Genomic DNA, 15,500 nt, shown 5'->3' on the forward strand with positions numbered 1-15,500 from the left:
GACTGTCTAAACCATTTGCTTTGGCAAAATGAGGAATTCAGTGGAAAGTTTGTCAGGGGAGCGGAGCTGGCAATGAGCTAAGGGCCTGGTATATCATGAGAACGAGTCATAAGTTGTGAAAATGAATTTATTTTAATGAAAATATATACTGCACCATGTTACAATCCTCCTTAGCCCATCCCCTCAAAAACCCACATTTTCCATTGTGCCTTGCCCTTGTATCTTCCCCCAGGAGACCTCAGTAATTAGCAAATTTCTATCCATATTCTAGTGCTTGACATCACAGAACATCACAAAATAATGTAATGCTTAGTGCTGAAATAATGATTTTCATATGTGGATTTCGAAGCACTTTACAAAAGAGGTGACCATAAGTACCACTGTCCTTATCTCACAAAAGAAAGCTGAGTCAGAGAGAGGTTCAGGGTGTGTCTACACTGGAATAAGAGACCCCTGGCTGGCTCAGGTTAGCTGACTTAAACACATGGGTCCCAGAGCCTGGGATCCAGCCTCACCTGAACCCCTACACCCCTAAACAGCCCTTGAGGCCTACTCTGCTGATATAGGTTAGCGGTGGCTGTTTAATTGCTGTGTAGATGTGACCTAAGTGACTTGCCAAAGGTCATCAAAAGTGACAGTAGAAGAAGTGGGTTTTACCCATGAAACCTAATAAATTTGTTAGTCCCTGAGGTGCTACAGTACTTCTTGTTAACAGTGGCTCTGGTAGTCAGGAATGTAACCCAGGAGTTCTGATTCCTTTGCCAGTGGCTTATCAAATAGCAACCTTTCTGAGGCAGAGTGCTGAAATTTGACCTTTTGACATCTATGCATGGTCCAAGTGCTGGTGACACTTTTAAAGTCACTAATAGTCCTACTTCCAACAGCTTTATTGATAAATTAAGACGCAGCTCTTTACCATATAGGGGGTGATTGGTAGCATTAGCTGGTCTTTTGTTAATCCACAGGCGGTGTGGCTTCATAAGACTCCCCAGCCCTTCTTTTCTTTTAACAAGGGTATTGTGCCTTTTAGGAGGCAGTGGAATTCTGAGACTGCACATAATGGGAGGAGCAATAGAGCTTCATAGCTTAAGAAGCAAGAGTTGCTGGTGCATGATAGCTGATGGGCAAATGGGAGTCAGGAGTGGAGAGTGTGTGTGTGCAAGTTCTTCCTTTGAGAGGGAATTAGGAATGGCAGCTGGGAGCTACACACAGGTTACCTGTGGGTAGGATTCAAGAGGACTAGGAAAGGGCTAGTTCTTTGAGAATCCCAATAGAAGCACTAGGAAGTGATTGCGTACTCTGAGTCTGAGGAGTTGCCCCAGGTGGTTTTACACTAAAGTGGCTGATCGGTACCATCTCAGTCACCTTCCCAAAGTCCTATAAACCACAGCAAGCTTAAGATTCTTTCCATTTCTGCATTGGTTCTCCCCTCCCTATCTACGAGAACCTAATAAATGAAATGGTGCTCTGTGTGTGTGTGTGTAGCTGCAGACTAAGATGGCTACCGCCTCTAGGACTATGGGAACCCCGTGACAGAAACTGCTCGTGGCTAGATGTAGTGACTGCCCATTGTATGTTGTTGTCCGTGCTCTGATCTCTAGAACTAAAAACCATGATCTCTAGAGCTAAAAACGCGGACTTCTGCCACTTGATCTAATAGAATAATGGTCTCTGCTGGCAGCGGTAATAACCTCTTCTCCTTTGTGAACTAGATCCTAGCAAGAAACTGTGCAGAGTTGAGAATTAGTATTTCGGCCTGCCTTTGAGTAAATAAGAGCCATTCAGACAAATTTTGTGGGTGTTCAAAGGGCAGGAAATTGTCTAGAACAAGAGAGTGATGTTTTTCATGCATGTTTTGCAGGGGGGAAGGAATGTCACTGGTCTTGATTTGTGCCTTTCTTTTCAGTTCTCTGCAAACCACTGGAATGAATTAAATGGAGAGGGAATCCTCAACTAGGTCAACCCCCCATGGTTGTAGAGTGTTCTGGGCCCTTTGTTGTGTGGGTGATGGCAACATCTGTGCACTGTGAAGGTCTCTTCTTTTTCCCCCGCCCAACCCCTTGGTTGATTGGCCTTTAATGGTAAAGAGGGAGAAAAAGCAACAGGATCTTCTTTTCCAAGTTCCAAAGGAGCTGTCTTGCAAACCTCCCAGCAGTTGAAACATCTAATGTTTGTGCTGTACCTAATGTTCTAAATATATAGCGTATGTACAGAGATGCGAGCTAACACAACAGGCATCCATTACCAGACTGCATTTGGCCCCTGATTTCCTGCTGTGCTATGCTTACTTGGACTCGTATCATGCTCACTGTTTGTACTGCTTGCAGCAAATTTTATTTACGTTCAGCTGCTTTGAATCTGTTTCTTTTTGGCCAAAAAGCAACTGTGTGTAAAAAAAAAAGAAAAAAAAGAAAGAAAGAAAAGAAGCCCAAATTATGGCTGTAAACTGGTTTTCAGGAACCTGGCACTGGTGGGAGGAGCAAAGTGTGGGGGGGAAGGACATGGGAAGAATCATAAAGTTTCCCAGGCAGAGCCAGAAAGAAATGCTTCCTTCCTCCATCAATTTTTGCTAGGGGATTTCTTTCACGTTCAGTGTGGGTTGGGTGATGTTTCTGCTGTTCCCCTCCCAGTGTCTGTCCTGTGCAGCCATTGGAGTTGCACAGGCTTTTGAGGCTCAATCCCAGAGTTTCTTGCTCATTTCCTGTTTGGAAATATGAACCACATGGCTCGTGGGCTCTCTCATGTTCTATAACTTCCCCAAGGGGGGAATGGGAGGCTGACCTGTCACCCCCACGTTCCTGTCATTTGCATTAGCTGTGACCATATGAAGTGCATCTATAGGCTGCCAGAACCAGGGTGGGGCTTACCAGACACACGTCTGTGGGGAGGTGTAATATTATGAGGGGTTCTGGGTCAATCGGAGAGAACCAATCTTGGGCAAATTGCTTAAAACTGGGCCACTTACAGCCCAGGCTGGAGATTCCTTCTCAATAAGGCAAACCAAGCCCACCACAAAAGTACCTCTGTCAGCCCCACTGGCCAGCCAGAAGCTACACAAGCAAACCCACAGGTTCTCTAGCTGCTCCTGATGCCTAAACCAGTAACCCTCCTTAACTCAGGTGAGGAGTTATGAAAACCAATTTCACCAAATTCACACAGATTCTTTCAGGCCCCAAAGTGTCTAGCCCCATTCCCAGGTCAATACCACTAAGATCTTACTCAGAACACCACGCTGTGCCAACCCTTTAGAATATAAAGGTTTATTAACAACGAAAGAATAGGGTGAGGGAGAACACGTGTCAAAGTGTTAAAATACATACATCAATTGAAGCTTTTGATCCAGGTTACAGCAATGTTACAAGCTGCTGTTCTTGAAAGTCTCTTAAAAATATATCCCATGAGATAGTTCATGTGGGCTTAGTTCATGATGGCTGAAGAACAAGATGGTCACTGCCCGGGACATATTTATAGACTTTTCCTGTGGAGGGAAAGATCCTTCCTTCTTCACATAAGCAATGGAAGACCGCCTGATCAGGTGGCCCATTGTGGCATTCTGCCATTGGCTGAATCCCAAATGACACATCTCAAATCTCTGAGATGTGTATTTGATGTCTGGGTCCTTGTTTTAGTCCATCGTCCTGGCTGGGAGGGTACCACACCTCCCGTTGTGATCGTTAGCTCCAAGACATTTCTAATACAGATGTAGAGCCAATATCTATAACTTTACATACAAAGATGGTATAGATACATGAATAGCATGAACAGATTCAGTGACTCACCAGCTTTCATTAGATACCTCACTTGGCATGAAAGTTGATGCAAACTTAACACAGTGGTCACAGAAACGATTTTATAATTATTGTGAAAATCCAGTAACTTGAATATCGCATTGGGGGATATGTATGCGAGTGCGCTTATGGGTGCCGCTGCTTGTAGGTCCATGTGGGAAGCGAGCAGATCAGGGAGAATGCATATGGAGATGTATGGCTCTGTGAGCAGCAGCAACATGGCCAGGAGGTGCATGTGAATTCAGGGCTGTGTCCAAATGGGTGAGCATGGTGACGTCTGGATGTACTGGTAACAGCATGTCTGTTTCAGGGCTGCCGGCTCATGACCCAGAGCCAGGCATTGCTGTGACTTCACCACATCCAGATCCGGGCTGCCTGGTGACTGAAGTCCTGCCAGTTGGCACCCACCAACTGCTTCCTATGGCCTCAGCATTCGCCTTGTAAAACAAAGGCCACTTCTGATGTTTCTGCTCTCTTTGAAGTCTGCTTGGGTGGGCTGGCTGCTTTTCTTAACTCCTGTCCTGCCTGCTCTGTCAATTGCCTGGGTCCTTCCCGTCACCGCCCTGGAGGTTTACTTGGCGGCCTCCACAGGGATGGGTTATGCAGCAAAAGGCCAATGCTGAAACAGATTTTCTTGTTACAGCAAGGGACCCTTAACCTCAGCCATGCTAGCGACTAACCCAGAGGGGTGAGATGGGGGAGGTGGCTGATTCAACCGGGCGCTGTTTGACACTCATTGGTTACAATTGGCCGGACAGCTGCTCCCTGAGATGACTCTGCAGCCTTGGGCACTCGGCTTTAAAAAAAAATATATTGTTCTTAACTGGTGCCCTCCAAATCTGCTTGCACAGGCCAACCGGCCAGTTAGGAGAGGAGCTTCTTCAGTGGAGACCCTCGGGGAGAGATCCAGTGGCCTTTAGCCAGCAGAGGATTGTGGAGGCCATTTCCAATTGGCCACAAAGACCCCAAAGGGACTTGAATGCTGTGCCAAGCCACCCTTAGGCACTATCTCCACATCCCTGTAGAACAGCCCCTCTAATTGCCATGTTCATGTTCTGTGTCCCTCCCTCTTTGGTAGTATGCCAAGGCGCTGAAGCATTTTGGAGAGAATGACGGCAAGATGCAGCCAGATGAATTTTTTGGCATCTTTGACACCTTCCTGCAGTCGTTCACTGAGGCCAAGCAAGATCTGGAGAATATGAGGAAGAAGAAAGAGGAGGAAGAGCGCAGGGCACGCATGGAGGCCATGGTGAGAACCTGGGAGAGAGGGTGTGGGGAAGGGGATGTCTCTTTCTTTGCTTGTGTCTCAAGAGAACAGGGACCAAACGACAATTTCCCCACTCATGTTCCATCCTTCCAGCTGCTTCAGTCACTTTCTCTCACTGTCTCCTTCACTCCCACAAGCCTGGCTCTCCTCCACCTGTCCCTCATTTCTCATCTCCTCTCCCAGCTGCCTGTCCTCCCATCCCCCCTCCTGCCAAAGAGCTTTTTGGCTGTGAGACTTCCCTCCCACTACAGGCCTTGTTATTGACACAGAGTTCTTAGTCATCATGGCAAACATCTGGTGGCTGCCTTGAAATTCCGGGGCTGACCCAAGACAGGGAAAAGGAGGTGCTTTCGGGCCCCAGGGATCTGTTCTGCACAGTTCTTTCCAGAACAGGCTGTGCTGCCCTGTCAAACCAGGGCAGGCTGTCCCAGCCCCCACGCTGCCTCCATGACATCTGGGTGCCCCCCTTACCACACCTAGAAGATGCTATCCAGCCCTTGGGCTGCCTCCCATGCACACCTGGGAAATCTCATCCTGCTTAGGGCTGACATTCCTGTTCCAAAGCACTGGATGCCCAATCCCACTCGGTCCTGCCAGCTGTGCTGCTTCTGTTCACAGACAGCGCACCATGGCACAGGGTCAGAGCACACTTGCCTCAGTGTTTGGCATGTGATACCAGCAGCATTTCCGGCTGGCTCCTCTCAGTGCCTTGGTAAGTGAGGTTGCTCTGGGCCCTGGCAGGGCAGGGAGAACTTGCATGTGCCATTGACTCTGCTTCTGGAACTCCATGGTATGGGTCCCTGGGGGTTTGAGTGAGCAGCTTGGCACTTCTTTCCCTCCTTTTGTACTGCCAGCGCTTTAGCACCGGCACCTTCCACAGGCCAGGCCTTGCTTAGGACGGCTGGTGCTGTGGGATGTTTCTAAACCAACCTATTTGGCTTTGTTCAGGGATTAATAAGAAATCCCAGATCTTTAGCACTGGCCTGTGAGTTGCTGTATATGGGGATTTAAAATGCCAATACTTGGCATCAATTTATTCATGCTTGGTATTAAAAGTGAAGTAGTTCAATGTTAACATGTCAGTCTGCCAGGTCAGGACTAAGATGCTTCAGTAGCCTAGAATAGTGGGGGTGGGGTGGGCTGCAGGTCGGGGTGGGGGGCAGAGCTGTGGGTGAGGAGGCCAGGCTGGGGTAGCCGGGGGATGCAGGTCAGAGTGAAGGGCACTGGCAGAGCTGTGGGTGAGGAGGCCAGGCTGGGGTAGCCGGGGGATGCAGGTCAGGGTGAGGTGCACTGGCAGAGCTGTGTGTGGTCAGGACTGGCATAGCAGGGGATCTTGCATAAATGTTTCTTTCCTGTGCAGGTTGGGGGAGGAGCAGGAAGTTCACACCATGGCCATATTCAAACTTCATGGGGCTGCTTCTCTCCAGAAAATCCTTCCCTGCTGTAACCCCCTTTCCTGGATGCCTCATGTCAGCCACTATGCTTTAGAGAAGAGATAGTGAACAGGACCCCTTCACTGACCTAGAGAAGGGCTGCAGTTGGTATATAGAACTGCCTCTCCTACATCTCTGAGTCTGACACAGAGGATCAGAGGATTGCACTTGGGTGCGTGCATGGGGGACACATCACCAGCACTAGCCCAAGAAGCCAGTCAATGCTGGGAAGCTTAGCAAAACGTTAGTGAGACAAACTCGTGGGGCCAGACTCCCTGTGTTGTCACACCAGGGAAGAACTTGGCTAGTAAACTTATTTTTAAAATCAGCTATTCTTTTTCATCACTGATGCCACTAGTTGACTTTCTGCATCTCTTTCAGGTAGGACGGTGCAATTGTCCTGTCTATTTCACTTTGTTTATAATTTATGAGGTGTCACATGTAGCTGCCACTGGCCCCAGAGTGGGACAGCGATCAGATTGTAACTCTGAGTCTGGGCTCTGCTTCTCCTACTGCAAATTGCAGGTTGAACCTCTCTAATCCAGAACCATCTCATCTGGCAACACCCATAATCCAGCATGATTTTAGTTAGCTGGATGACCACTTACCATGGGCATGGCCAAGTTTTCTGTAGTCCAGTAAAGTTTGTTTCCAGTCACCGGTGCTGGCTCTCAGTGTTCTGTGCTGTTATTTAGCTGTAAATTACCCCTACATGTTTTCTAAGAGCCCAGTACGCAGTCAACTTGTTGGTAATGTGCTAAACCATACTGACCTCCTGTGGTCCAGCAAAGTCCCTTGTCTGGCACCGGTTAGGTCCTGAGGGTGCTGGATTAGAGAGGTTCAATCTGTACTCATTTTCCCCTTTACTACTGGGTTTAACACAGTGTTGGTGCACTGGGGAAGCGGGTGGGGAGGACAGGCTGTAGACAGGACTCCATCCCTCTGTATGCATCAGCACAGGAGAAAAGAGGAGAACCCAGTATGGCTGCCCTTCCCTTCTACCCTCCCACAAACTCAGGCATAGGGTTTTGAGGGGGTTTCTTATGCTACCTTTCTCCCCCATGTGCAGCAGCACTCCAGACTGAGCCCCCCTCTGTTCACCAGCTTTCCGCAGCAGACAAATCACCATGGTATTCCAGTTCCTGCTTGACACCATCCCACCCCAACCCAGCCTAAATCCACATGTCTTTCCCAACAGCTGAAAGAACAGAGGGAGAAAGAGAGGCGGCAAAAGAAAGCAAAGGCTGGCAGCATCTCCGAGGAGAGTGGGGAGTTTGACGATCTGGTGTCAGCCCTGAGGTCAGGCGAGGTCTTCGACAAAGACTTATCCAAGCTCAAGCGCAACCGTAAGCGTTCGGGGAACCAAGGCTTGGAGACAAGTCGGGAGCGAGCAGTGACCAAACTAAATTATTGACAGCAAAAGGAAGGAGGGTGTGTAAAAAGCAAGAACCAACCCAAAGAAGATGATGACAAAGAATAAACCAAGAAAGAGGAGCGTGTGTGGTAGCAATTGGCTGACAGCTGCCCCGAAGGGCTCACCCAGCCTGTGGCTAGAGACATCATCATTTGTGATTAGTTTTCCTCTTCTGTCTCCCCTTCCCCGTGCGCCTAACATGGAGCAGCTGTAAAAGTGCCTCCGTGGACCAGCAGAGTTTGTGACTAAGCCATTTAGATCATTGGCCAGTTTGCTTCTGGGAATCTTGCCTCCAAACTCAACAAAGGCCCCTTGAGGACAACAGGAAGCATGTGGGCTTTGTGGACTACTTGACATCTGGGGGAAGATCATTCACTGCGTGCCAAAGTACAAACAAGTAGTTTTCTCTGTCTTTTGAGAATAGGTATGACCATTACGTCTCAGACTGGCTCTGAACATGTGTGACACTTCCTCAAGATCTGGATTAGCCTTCGGGAGTTTGCCATGGAGTAGTTTTAAGAGTTTGGCGGTTCTTTTCCAGAAACTGGATTAATAGAGAGTCATTGATTAGAACCCAAAAAATACTTTTGATCTCACTTAGGGTGTATTTTTATTTTTGCTTTTTGTGGCCTGGAATATCCAAAACAAGTGACTCTCAGAAGGGAAGAATGGAGTTGGAAATGAGATGGAGTCCTGGCTCAAACACCAATAATTGGGACTGATAAACCATTCACAAACCATTTTTTTTCCCTAAAGCTGTTTTCTGGAATCTGTTGAAGCATTTAGAGATGTTCTGGAAGCCAAGAAGTTGAGAAAGGTTGAAGGACAAGTCCTAGAATGGGTGCTCTGTGTTGGAGTCTAGAAAAAGAACTCATAGCCGATTGAAGCCAGATCTAGATGATCCTAGAACCTACTGTCACTGTCCCAGGGTGGGAGGGGATAGCCACCCAGCGCTGACCATTTCATACTGCTTTTGCATCATTTTGTTAGCATAACCAAATGGAAATTGGGAACTGTCTGGCATTACCAAAAGGTCCTAAATAGAGACAGTCAAATGGGGTCACTAGCTGTGGAAAAGGGATATTTTTTCCACTTGGTGCCATCTACGACTTTATTGGGATGAACTGGAGCTTGCAGCTAACCAATTGGCCTTCTCTGCAAACCCCTGTGGGAACCATAAACCATCATAACATAAAAATGTGTCAAAGGAAGGCCATGGCACCATGGGACTTTTCCACTTGGAAAGGATTGCTTGCAATGGAGGGGCCATCAACAAAACAGGAATTAATCAGGAGGACACAGATGTGAATGGGTCAAAAGGGCTTTGAAAATTACAGTTAATCAATAGGATTTTTTATTAAAGATAAAAATGTAAAGCACACAACCAAAACCAACAAGAAAGACGCTATTATGTTATTTCAGTTCATCTTCATGACTCCAGCAAGGAGACTAGTTTATGCAGATTGTCATATTTCCCTTTGTCCTTTCTTCCTGAAGTGAGCTTTTTGGTTATCTTCCCATGGAGAGAAGAAGGAGGAGAAAGAAAGGCGTGTTCTGGATGTGATACTTGGAGAGAGAAAAACACCCATCTTCTGCAAACTAGCATAAAAAACCAAATAGCAGGCAATCTCATGGAATTTGGAGAAAGTCAGAAACAGCTCGGTTTGTCACTTTAATCGCTTGGCTTTATTTTTCTTCATATGTCATTTAATCTCAGGCTTGGCATTGAGTCTGCAGGACAAAACTCTGTGCCCCAGGCACACTGCCTGATCAGTATTATATTCAGACAACATTGGGGAAACAAACTGTGGAGGTTTTCTGAACTCTTGGAAGGTTAAATAATAATGTAAACTATGGAGATAAGAGAAAAAGTTAAAAGCTGTAATGCTGTTTACTGTATTTTGAGTCTCCTATCCTAGAATTTCCCTATTTACGACATTCCAGACCACCGCGCCTCTGCTGAATACTCATGGTAAAGAGCTGGTATCTTACAAGAGCTGCATGCATTCTCCTTCAGTATTAGTCCCTTCCCCTTTGGGGATTAGCCGTTAACAGAAATGTCTGTTGTGGCAGACACTGGCGCCTTTTCGGAGAGCATTTGTATTTTCATACAGGATTTTGAACATTTAAAACCACTCACATTTTAAGCCATTTTTTTAAAACTCCAAAATAAGATTTAAAAAAAAGTGTTGTGAAGTATTTTAACAAGCTCCTCACTGCCACCATACTAGATCTGTGCTATATTCCAGCAATTTTGTAAAGCAGGACATATAACCCACCCTGCGTGAGCCATCTGAGATCCTAATACGTGCCAAATTAATGTACCATTTGTGGTAGTCTCCAAATTCCAAGCCTGACACTTTTAAGGATTAAAAATATTGGGACTTTTAAACCTATTTCATCTGTCCTGGTTTTAGTGCTCATCCACTAATTCAATTTTAGTACCAAGGTCAGATTTCAGTCCTGGCGTAAACAGATGTGACTGACTCCATGGTTTCACTGGAGTTGTAACCTCTTGCCACACCCCCCATCTTAGCCTACGTCTACACTGACTATGGAAGAGCAACTGTTGAGGTTCAATCTTCTGGGGCACTGTTTCACGCATGCTCAAAACGGCACGTTCCGAGTGAAGCGTCAACCCCAGAACTCCTTGCAAGATGCAAGGATTAAAGAAGATCAACGGGAGGAGCACTCCTGTTGACCTTCTGCTATGAAGACAATCGCGGAAGTCGATGGCTGCAAAGTCAATTTTTGATATGCAATTGGCGTACCAAAAATCACATAGCTGTTGTCGACATTCCAGGTAAGTGTAAACGTATCCTAAGACCAATACACTTCGTAAGGAAAATTCAACAGGGGTTGAAACATCAAAGAAAACTCAGCTCAGGGGAACAGCCTTGAATTTATGAATCCATATCTCACCACCCTGTGCTTACCACCAGCAGGCTTGTGTTCAGCTGTCTGACATGCTCGTTGCCTTACAAGGCCACGAGTGTAGCAAAGGCAGAGAGGAAGGTTATGTTACGGAGCTATTGTCTATTCATCAGGACTGCACTGTCGAGCCCAAGATCTGCAGAGATCTTTGTGATATAGTCAAAAGTAGATGGGGAAATCTTACAGGTCCCAGGCTGGTGCACAAAGCACACCACTACCAGGGTGCTGTGGGCTGCCGTGTGGACTTATGTTACGGTGAGTGAAAAACCTCATATATGCTTCCTAGATCTACTCCAGCTCCGTTTTCTCACCATCAGGAGTTTTAATCTGTGATGCTGGTTTCAAGCTGCTTTCTCCATCCTAAGGATGCTTCAGCACATTCCTCTTCTCTGACCACGTGCCCCAGGGTGAAATGTTCTTGAGATGAGGAGGTGCTTGGTGAGGTCCTGGGGACACTTGCTTTGAATTGTGAAGGTTGGCTGCTAGGCCCTAAATCCTCTCTGGCATTGCCACAGTCTAAGCCTAACTCCACCCCATGCTGATACTGCCATGATCCTTCTGCACGGGAATGTCTATAGCATGTAGTTGGCCATTTTGATGCATTGTCTCTGGAAAGGAAATGGGGAACAGCACTGGCATATATACAGACCTTCCTGTTTCTGACCATTCCATTGAGCCTCCTACAGCAGCTGCTCACACGTAGCTACTTCGTAGCACTTTGGCAGGCAGAAAGCAACAGCCAACAGGAGGGTAGCTTCAGTAGGAGACTCAGCCCATTCCTTTGACAGATGTCATAAAGCACGAAAACGCTCTCCTGAAAAGCTTCCGTGAATCTATTCTCTCTTCCAGGAAGAGACTATGACTGAGCCTAGGACAGTGGAAATTGAATAGTTACCTTCCCTCCCCGTCATGACATCACCATTAATTTTTTTTTTTAAAGAATCACCTCCTTTTCAGCATAACGGAGGCGTCTCCAGCATTCTTCGTAGTGGCTCTTTCTGGTACTTAAACCCTACCCCAGCAAGAATGATTCAGGCACTTTCCTAAAGACCTGCCTGCAGGCCACAGAGGGATGCTGACAGTGGGCCAGCACATCCCAGGGAGGGAGGGAGGACAGGAAACAGGACATTAGGCCAGTGCACATGCAAGGAAAAAAGGATAGCTGAAGCTATCTGGGGCAGTTGCCAGTAAAGGTGGGGTTTGGTTAATTCAAGAATCAAATGGTGTAAACCCTGGTAAAGTGTCAGGCAGTGGAAAACACTGGTTATAGCAGTACAACATGGCTTCAACCTCTTCTGCAAGGGGCCAACCCACCCCAAAAGTGGACAGGCTGAACAGAGGTTTGTGCCAGTTGAGCACCCTCCTCCATTCTTCCACCTGCACAGTAACTCTGGTTTTTAGTCCAACTGAAGGTAAGGTCACCTGTCTTCCCTTGAGGTAAGGCCCTGCCCTGGTGTCTCACTGCCATAGAACACAATACTTTCTGTCTCCTTGAATCTGGCTCTAGGGTCCCGCGCTGCCCTTAGTTACCCTGCACAAGCCCATTACTCTTAAGAGGCTTGCACCAGGTGGCCACAGAAAAGTTATTAGCAAGCTCTTAGTCAAGTCTCTCCCTGTCTGACTCTGATCTGGGTCACTCTTCTGAATCAGTCACCTTTCCAGAGACAGTTGACTTCAAAGCAGCTCCAGAACACTGAAGCAGAAGAGCCAGGCACCAAATCCAACCCTCAGCAGCAGCAGCAGCAGCAGCCGCCACCGCCGCTGGAGGAGGATGAGTGCTTCGTGGCTAGAGACTTTTGGAAAGACTACGTGGGTGCCCTTCAGAAGCATTTCTGTAACGTGCTCATGGTGTTTGAGGAAGGGAGAAAGGGTTGTGACTTACCTTGTGGGAAAGATGTGGGGTGGGCATTTCTGTGACAGTTGCTTCTTCAGAGGACTCTCTCCACTCTTCAGAAGCGCTCACACTCTGAGCCGGGTTGTTGGTGGGGGGAAGTGCATGTCTGAAGTGCCCTTGAGGGGAGTGGAGACGGGTTGTACAGTTCATGATGTACATGATGTATGCAGTTTTGTTTCTGGGTAATTGTTTTTTTTAATTTTGGTTACATGTTGTTTTTAAAAGAAATAAGGTTTTTAGGAAGCTCTAGGGGGAACCTGTAAATCTGACACCTCTATTTATTTTGCCTTATTTTAGTTTGCTATGTTTGCATGTATGCACCGCACTACAGCAAAGACTATTGAGACTGTGCCAGGGCATTACATCAGCTTGGCAGTTCTGGACTGGGCTGCCCAAAGGCAGGGGCTGTGTGTCATGGGTTTCATGGAGGAATATGGGAGACAGGGAGTGGTCCCTGAGTTTTGGAGTCCCTGTTGGCCCAGGCCTCTGAAAGCAAGGAGCTGACCAAGAAGAGCTTTTACTTTTAGACCAATGACAGATCTGTTACTTTCATGCACATGGTGATGGTATTTTATCCCAAACTTGAACAGTGGTATAAAAGGTATTAGCACTCTGCTCAAGCTGTGCCTACAATCCCTAGCTCTGACCATCATCCCTGGGGAGCTGAATGTTTCCACAAAATTGATTAACACCAAACAATGCTCTCTTGTAAGTTCTCATTGTTAGACTTAAAAGCTAACTAATCACAGAGACAAACTGGGACTCACCCCTCCAAGCTATTGTTCCTCTCCGTCCTCAGACTCTCAGAGACAGCACATATTTTTTTACATATTGGGAAGATTTTTTTTACAGGTGTAAGGGCTAGGATGTGTTGTTTTTTAACGCAAGCTTAAATCCTGCACGTACGTGTCCTGTGGATTGGCAATAACTACTGATCCAGATAGGCAGTTTGACTAAGGCTACTTAATCCTTGTGGGATTTATGATGAAAAATGGCCACATTTTATTTTACTGTGGTACCTGTGACCTCATAGGGCTACTTACATTTGCCTGCCTCAAATAGGCCTATGAGTCTCTAGTGGAGTCTTGAAGATTCTTTAGAGAGAGTCAGAAAGCCCTTCGCTGTGTTCCCATTCTTGGATGAATGTTCAAAAGATCTTTAATGCCAGATTCTTCTGTTAGCAACATAAATCCAGATCAGCTCTAGGGCAGTCAGCTCACATTGCCCTGAATTTACACCAGTATAACTGGGAGCAGCATCGCATTCCATTAGTCTGCTTTTGTGTTGCCTACAGCATGTTCCATAAATTCCATACAATATGTACTCAGAAGGGTTTATTGCCAGCACCAAGAGCTCCATGTCCAGCCTGTCATCCACCCTTCCAACTGCCATCTGAAAAGGCTACCCAAAACGTCAGATGTTTTATATCAGGTTGCTCCAGATGTGTTCTTGCTCCTGCTAGGACCTCCTCTCATCCAGTCTTCTCCTGCTTCCTTGCGTTAGGTTTAGCTTGACACTTGCTGGCCACTTTGGGAATCCCATACACATTAAATTGGATGGCACAGTGCTGCCCACAGGAGTTGGGGAGAGGTCCGGTGCTGCTGTAATGCCTTGGTGTATCCTCATTTCTTGGGTCAGTTTAAGACTAGAAATAAATTTAAATGTACAAAACCTGTAGTGTCCTTTTTATCTGCACCTTTTTATAAGAATATACTGTAATACTTAAAAAAAAAATTAAAGATATATTGCCCCCAGTCTTTTGCAGTGAATTATTTTAAGATTGAATTTTCCATGTGCTTCAGAGGATGTCAATGGGGCACCTTTGATCGGTAGGGGGACATGTGCAGGGGTAGAAGGGGTGTTGTAAGGCTCCTCTATGTAAGGCGTTATCTCTCTGTGACCTTTGGGCAAGAAGACATGATTGAGAACACTCTTCAGAGCCCACCGGGTGGGCAAAATGTCCACTGTCCACAGTGGAGACAGATACAGCCTCATTTGCTGTTCCTGTTTTCAGGAGAGTCTGAAGAAGATGCCCTCACTCGCTCAGAATATCCCATAGCTCAGTCATTTGAGCACTTGCCTGAAAGGTGGGGGTGGGGGCTGTTCAAATATGATGAATTTAACCACTGGGCTTGAAGTTGTAGTGTGATGTTGCTGCTATGTCCCCCTAACTTGCATCAAATATTGCATGACATGATTTCTCCAAATGAAATGCACATAGTTGTCTTTTGTTTGCACATAAACCTTCCTTCTTCTGGAAGGAGGAAGGGCTTGTTGGCTCTGCTCCTCCCTAAAATGCTCTGGGGCTACTTGGCAGGTCCCCCTAGCTGCTTGTGTTTGGCCACTTGCATCCAGTTTTGAAACAGAACAGCAAACCTCAAGCAAAGTCCCAGGACAGTGCAAGCAATACATTGACAGTTGGATCAGGCAGGCACAGACTTAATTCCCTGCTATTGTCTCCTGCAGCTCTGCACCCACAAGAGTGGAAGCAGTTAAAGTAATGACACAAAACTCCTGACCAGAGGCAGGCCAGGAGCTAATGGTTTGCACCTGGGTGGCCTGGGGGAAAGGCCCACTGAGAGTAGCAGGCTCAGGCAGTGCAGTCATCAGGGAACAGATGAGAGTGTGCTTTTTGGGGCTAGAGTTTAATTTTCTGCTTGTTAAATGCTCTCTGGATTTCTCTGATCAACTCTCCTTTCCTTGCCTGTGTACTTGCAGCCACTAAAACAGGTTAAAAAAAAAAAAACAACAAAAAAAAACCACTTTCCTG

The 15,500-nt window shown here is 46.7% G+C and overlaps 1 protein-coding gene across 4 annotated transcripts in view; it reads left to right on the top strand.

The window, feature by feature from the left end:
- DAAM2 (dishevelled associated activator of morphogenesis 2) overlaps positions 1-14,479 on the top strand; it is a 230,721-nt gene extending 216,242 nt beyond the window's left edge. For all 4 annotated transcript variants that reach the window (XM_074989803.1, XM_074989802.1, XM_074989806.1 and 1 more), the window contains 2 exons: positions 4,867-5,037; positions 7,687-14,479. In XM_074989803.1, coding sequence (XP_074845904.1) covers positions 4,867-5,037; positions 7,687-7,902 — 387 coding nt within the window. In that variant the 3' untranslated portion in view covers positions 7,903-14,479. The remainder of the gene's footprint in view (positions 1-4,866; positions 5,038-7,686) is intronic.
- The last annotated feature ends 1,021 nt before the right edge of the window (positions 14,480-15,500 follow it).

This window comes from Carettochelys insculpta, chromosome 3, assembly GCF_033958435.1.
Source record: "Carettochelys insculpta isolate YL-2023 chromosome 3, ASM3395843v1, whole genome shotgun sequence".
In the NCBI taxonomy this organism is placed as follows: domain Eukaryota; kingdom Metazoa; phylum Chordata; order Testudines; family Carettochelyidae; genus Carettochelys; species Carettochelys insculpta.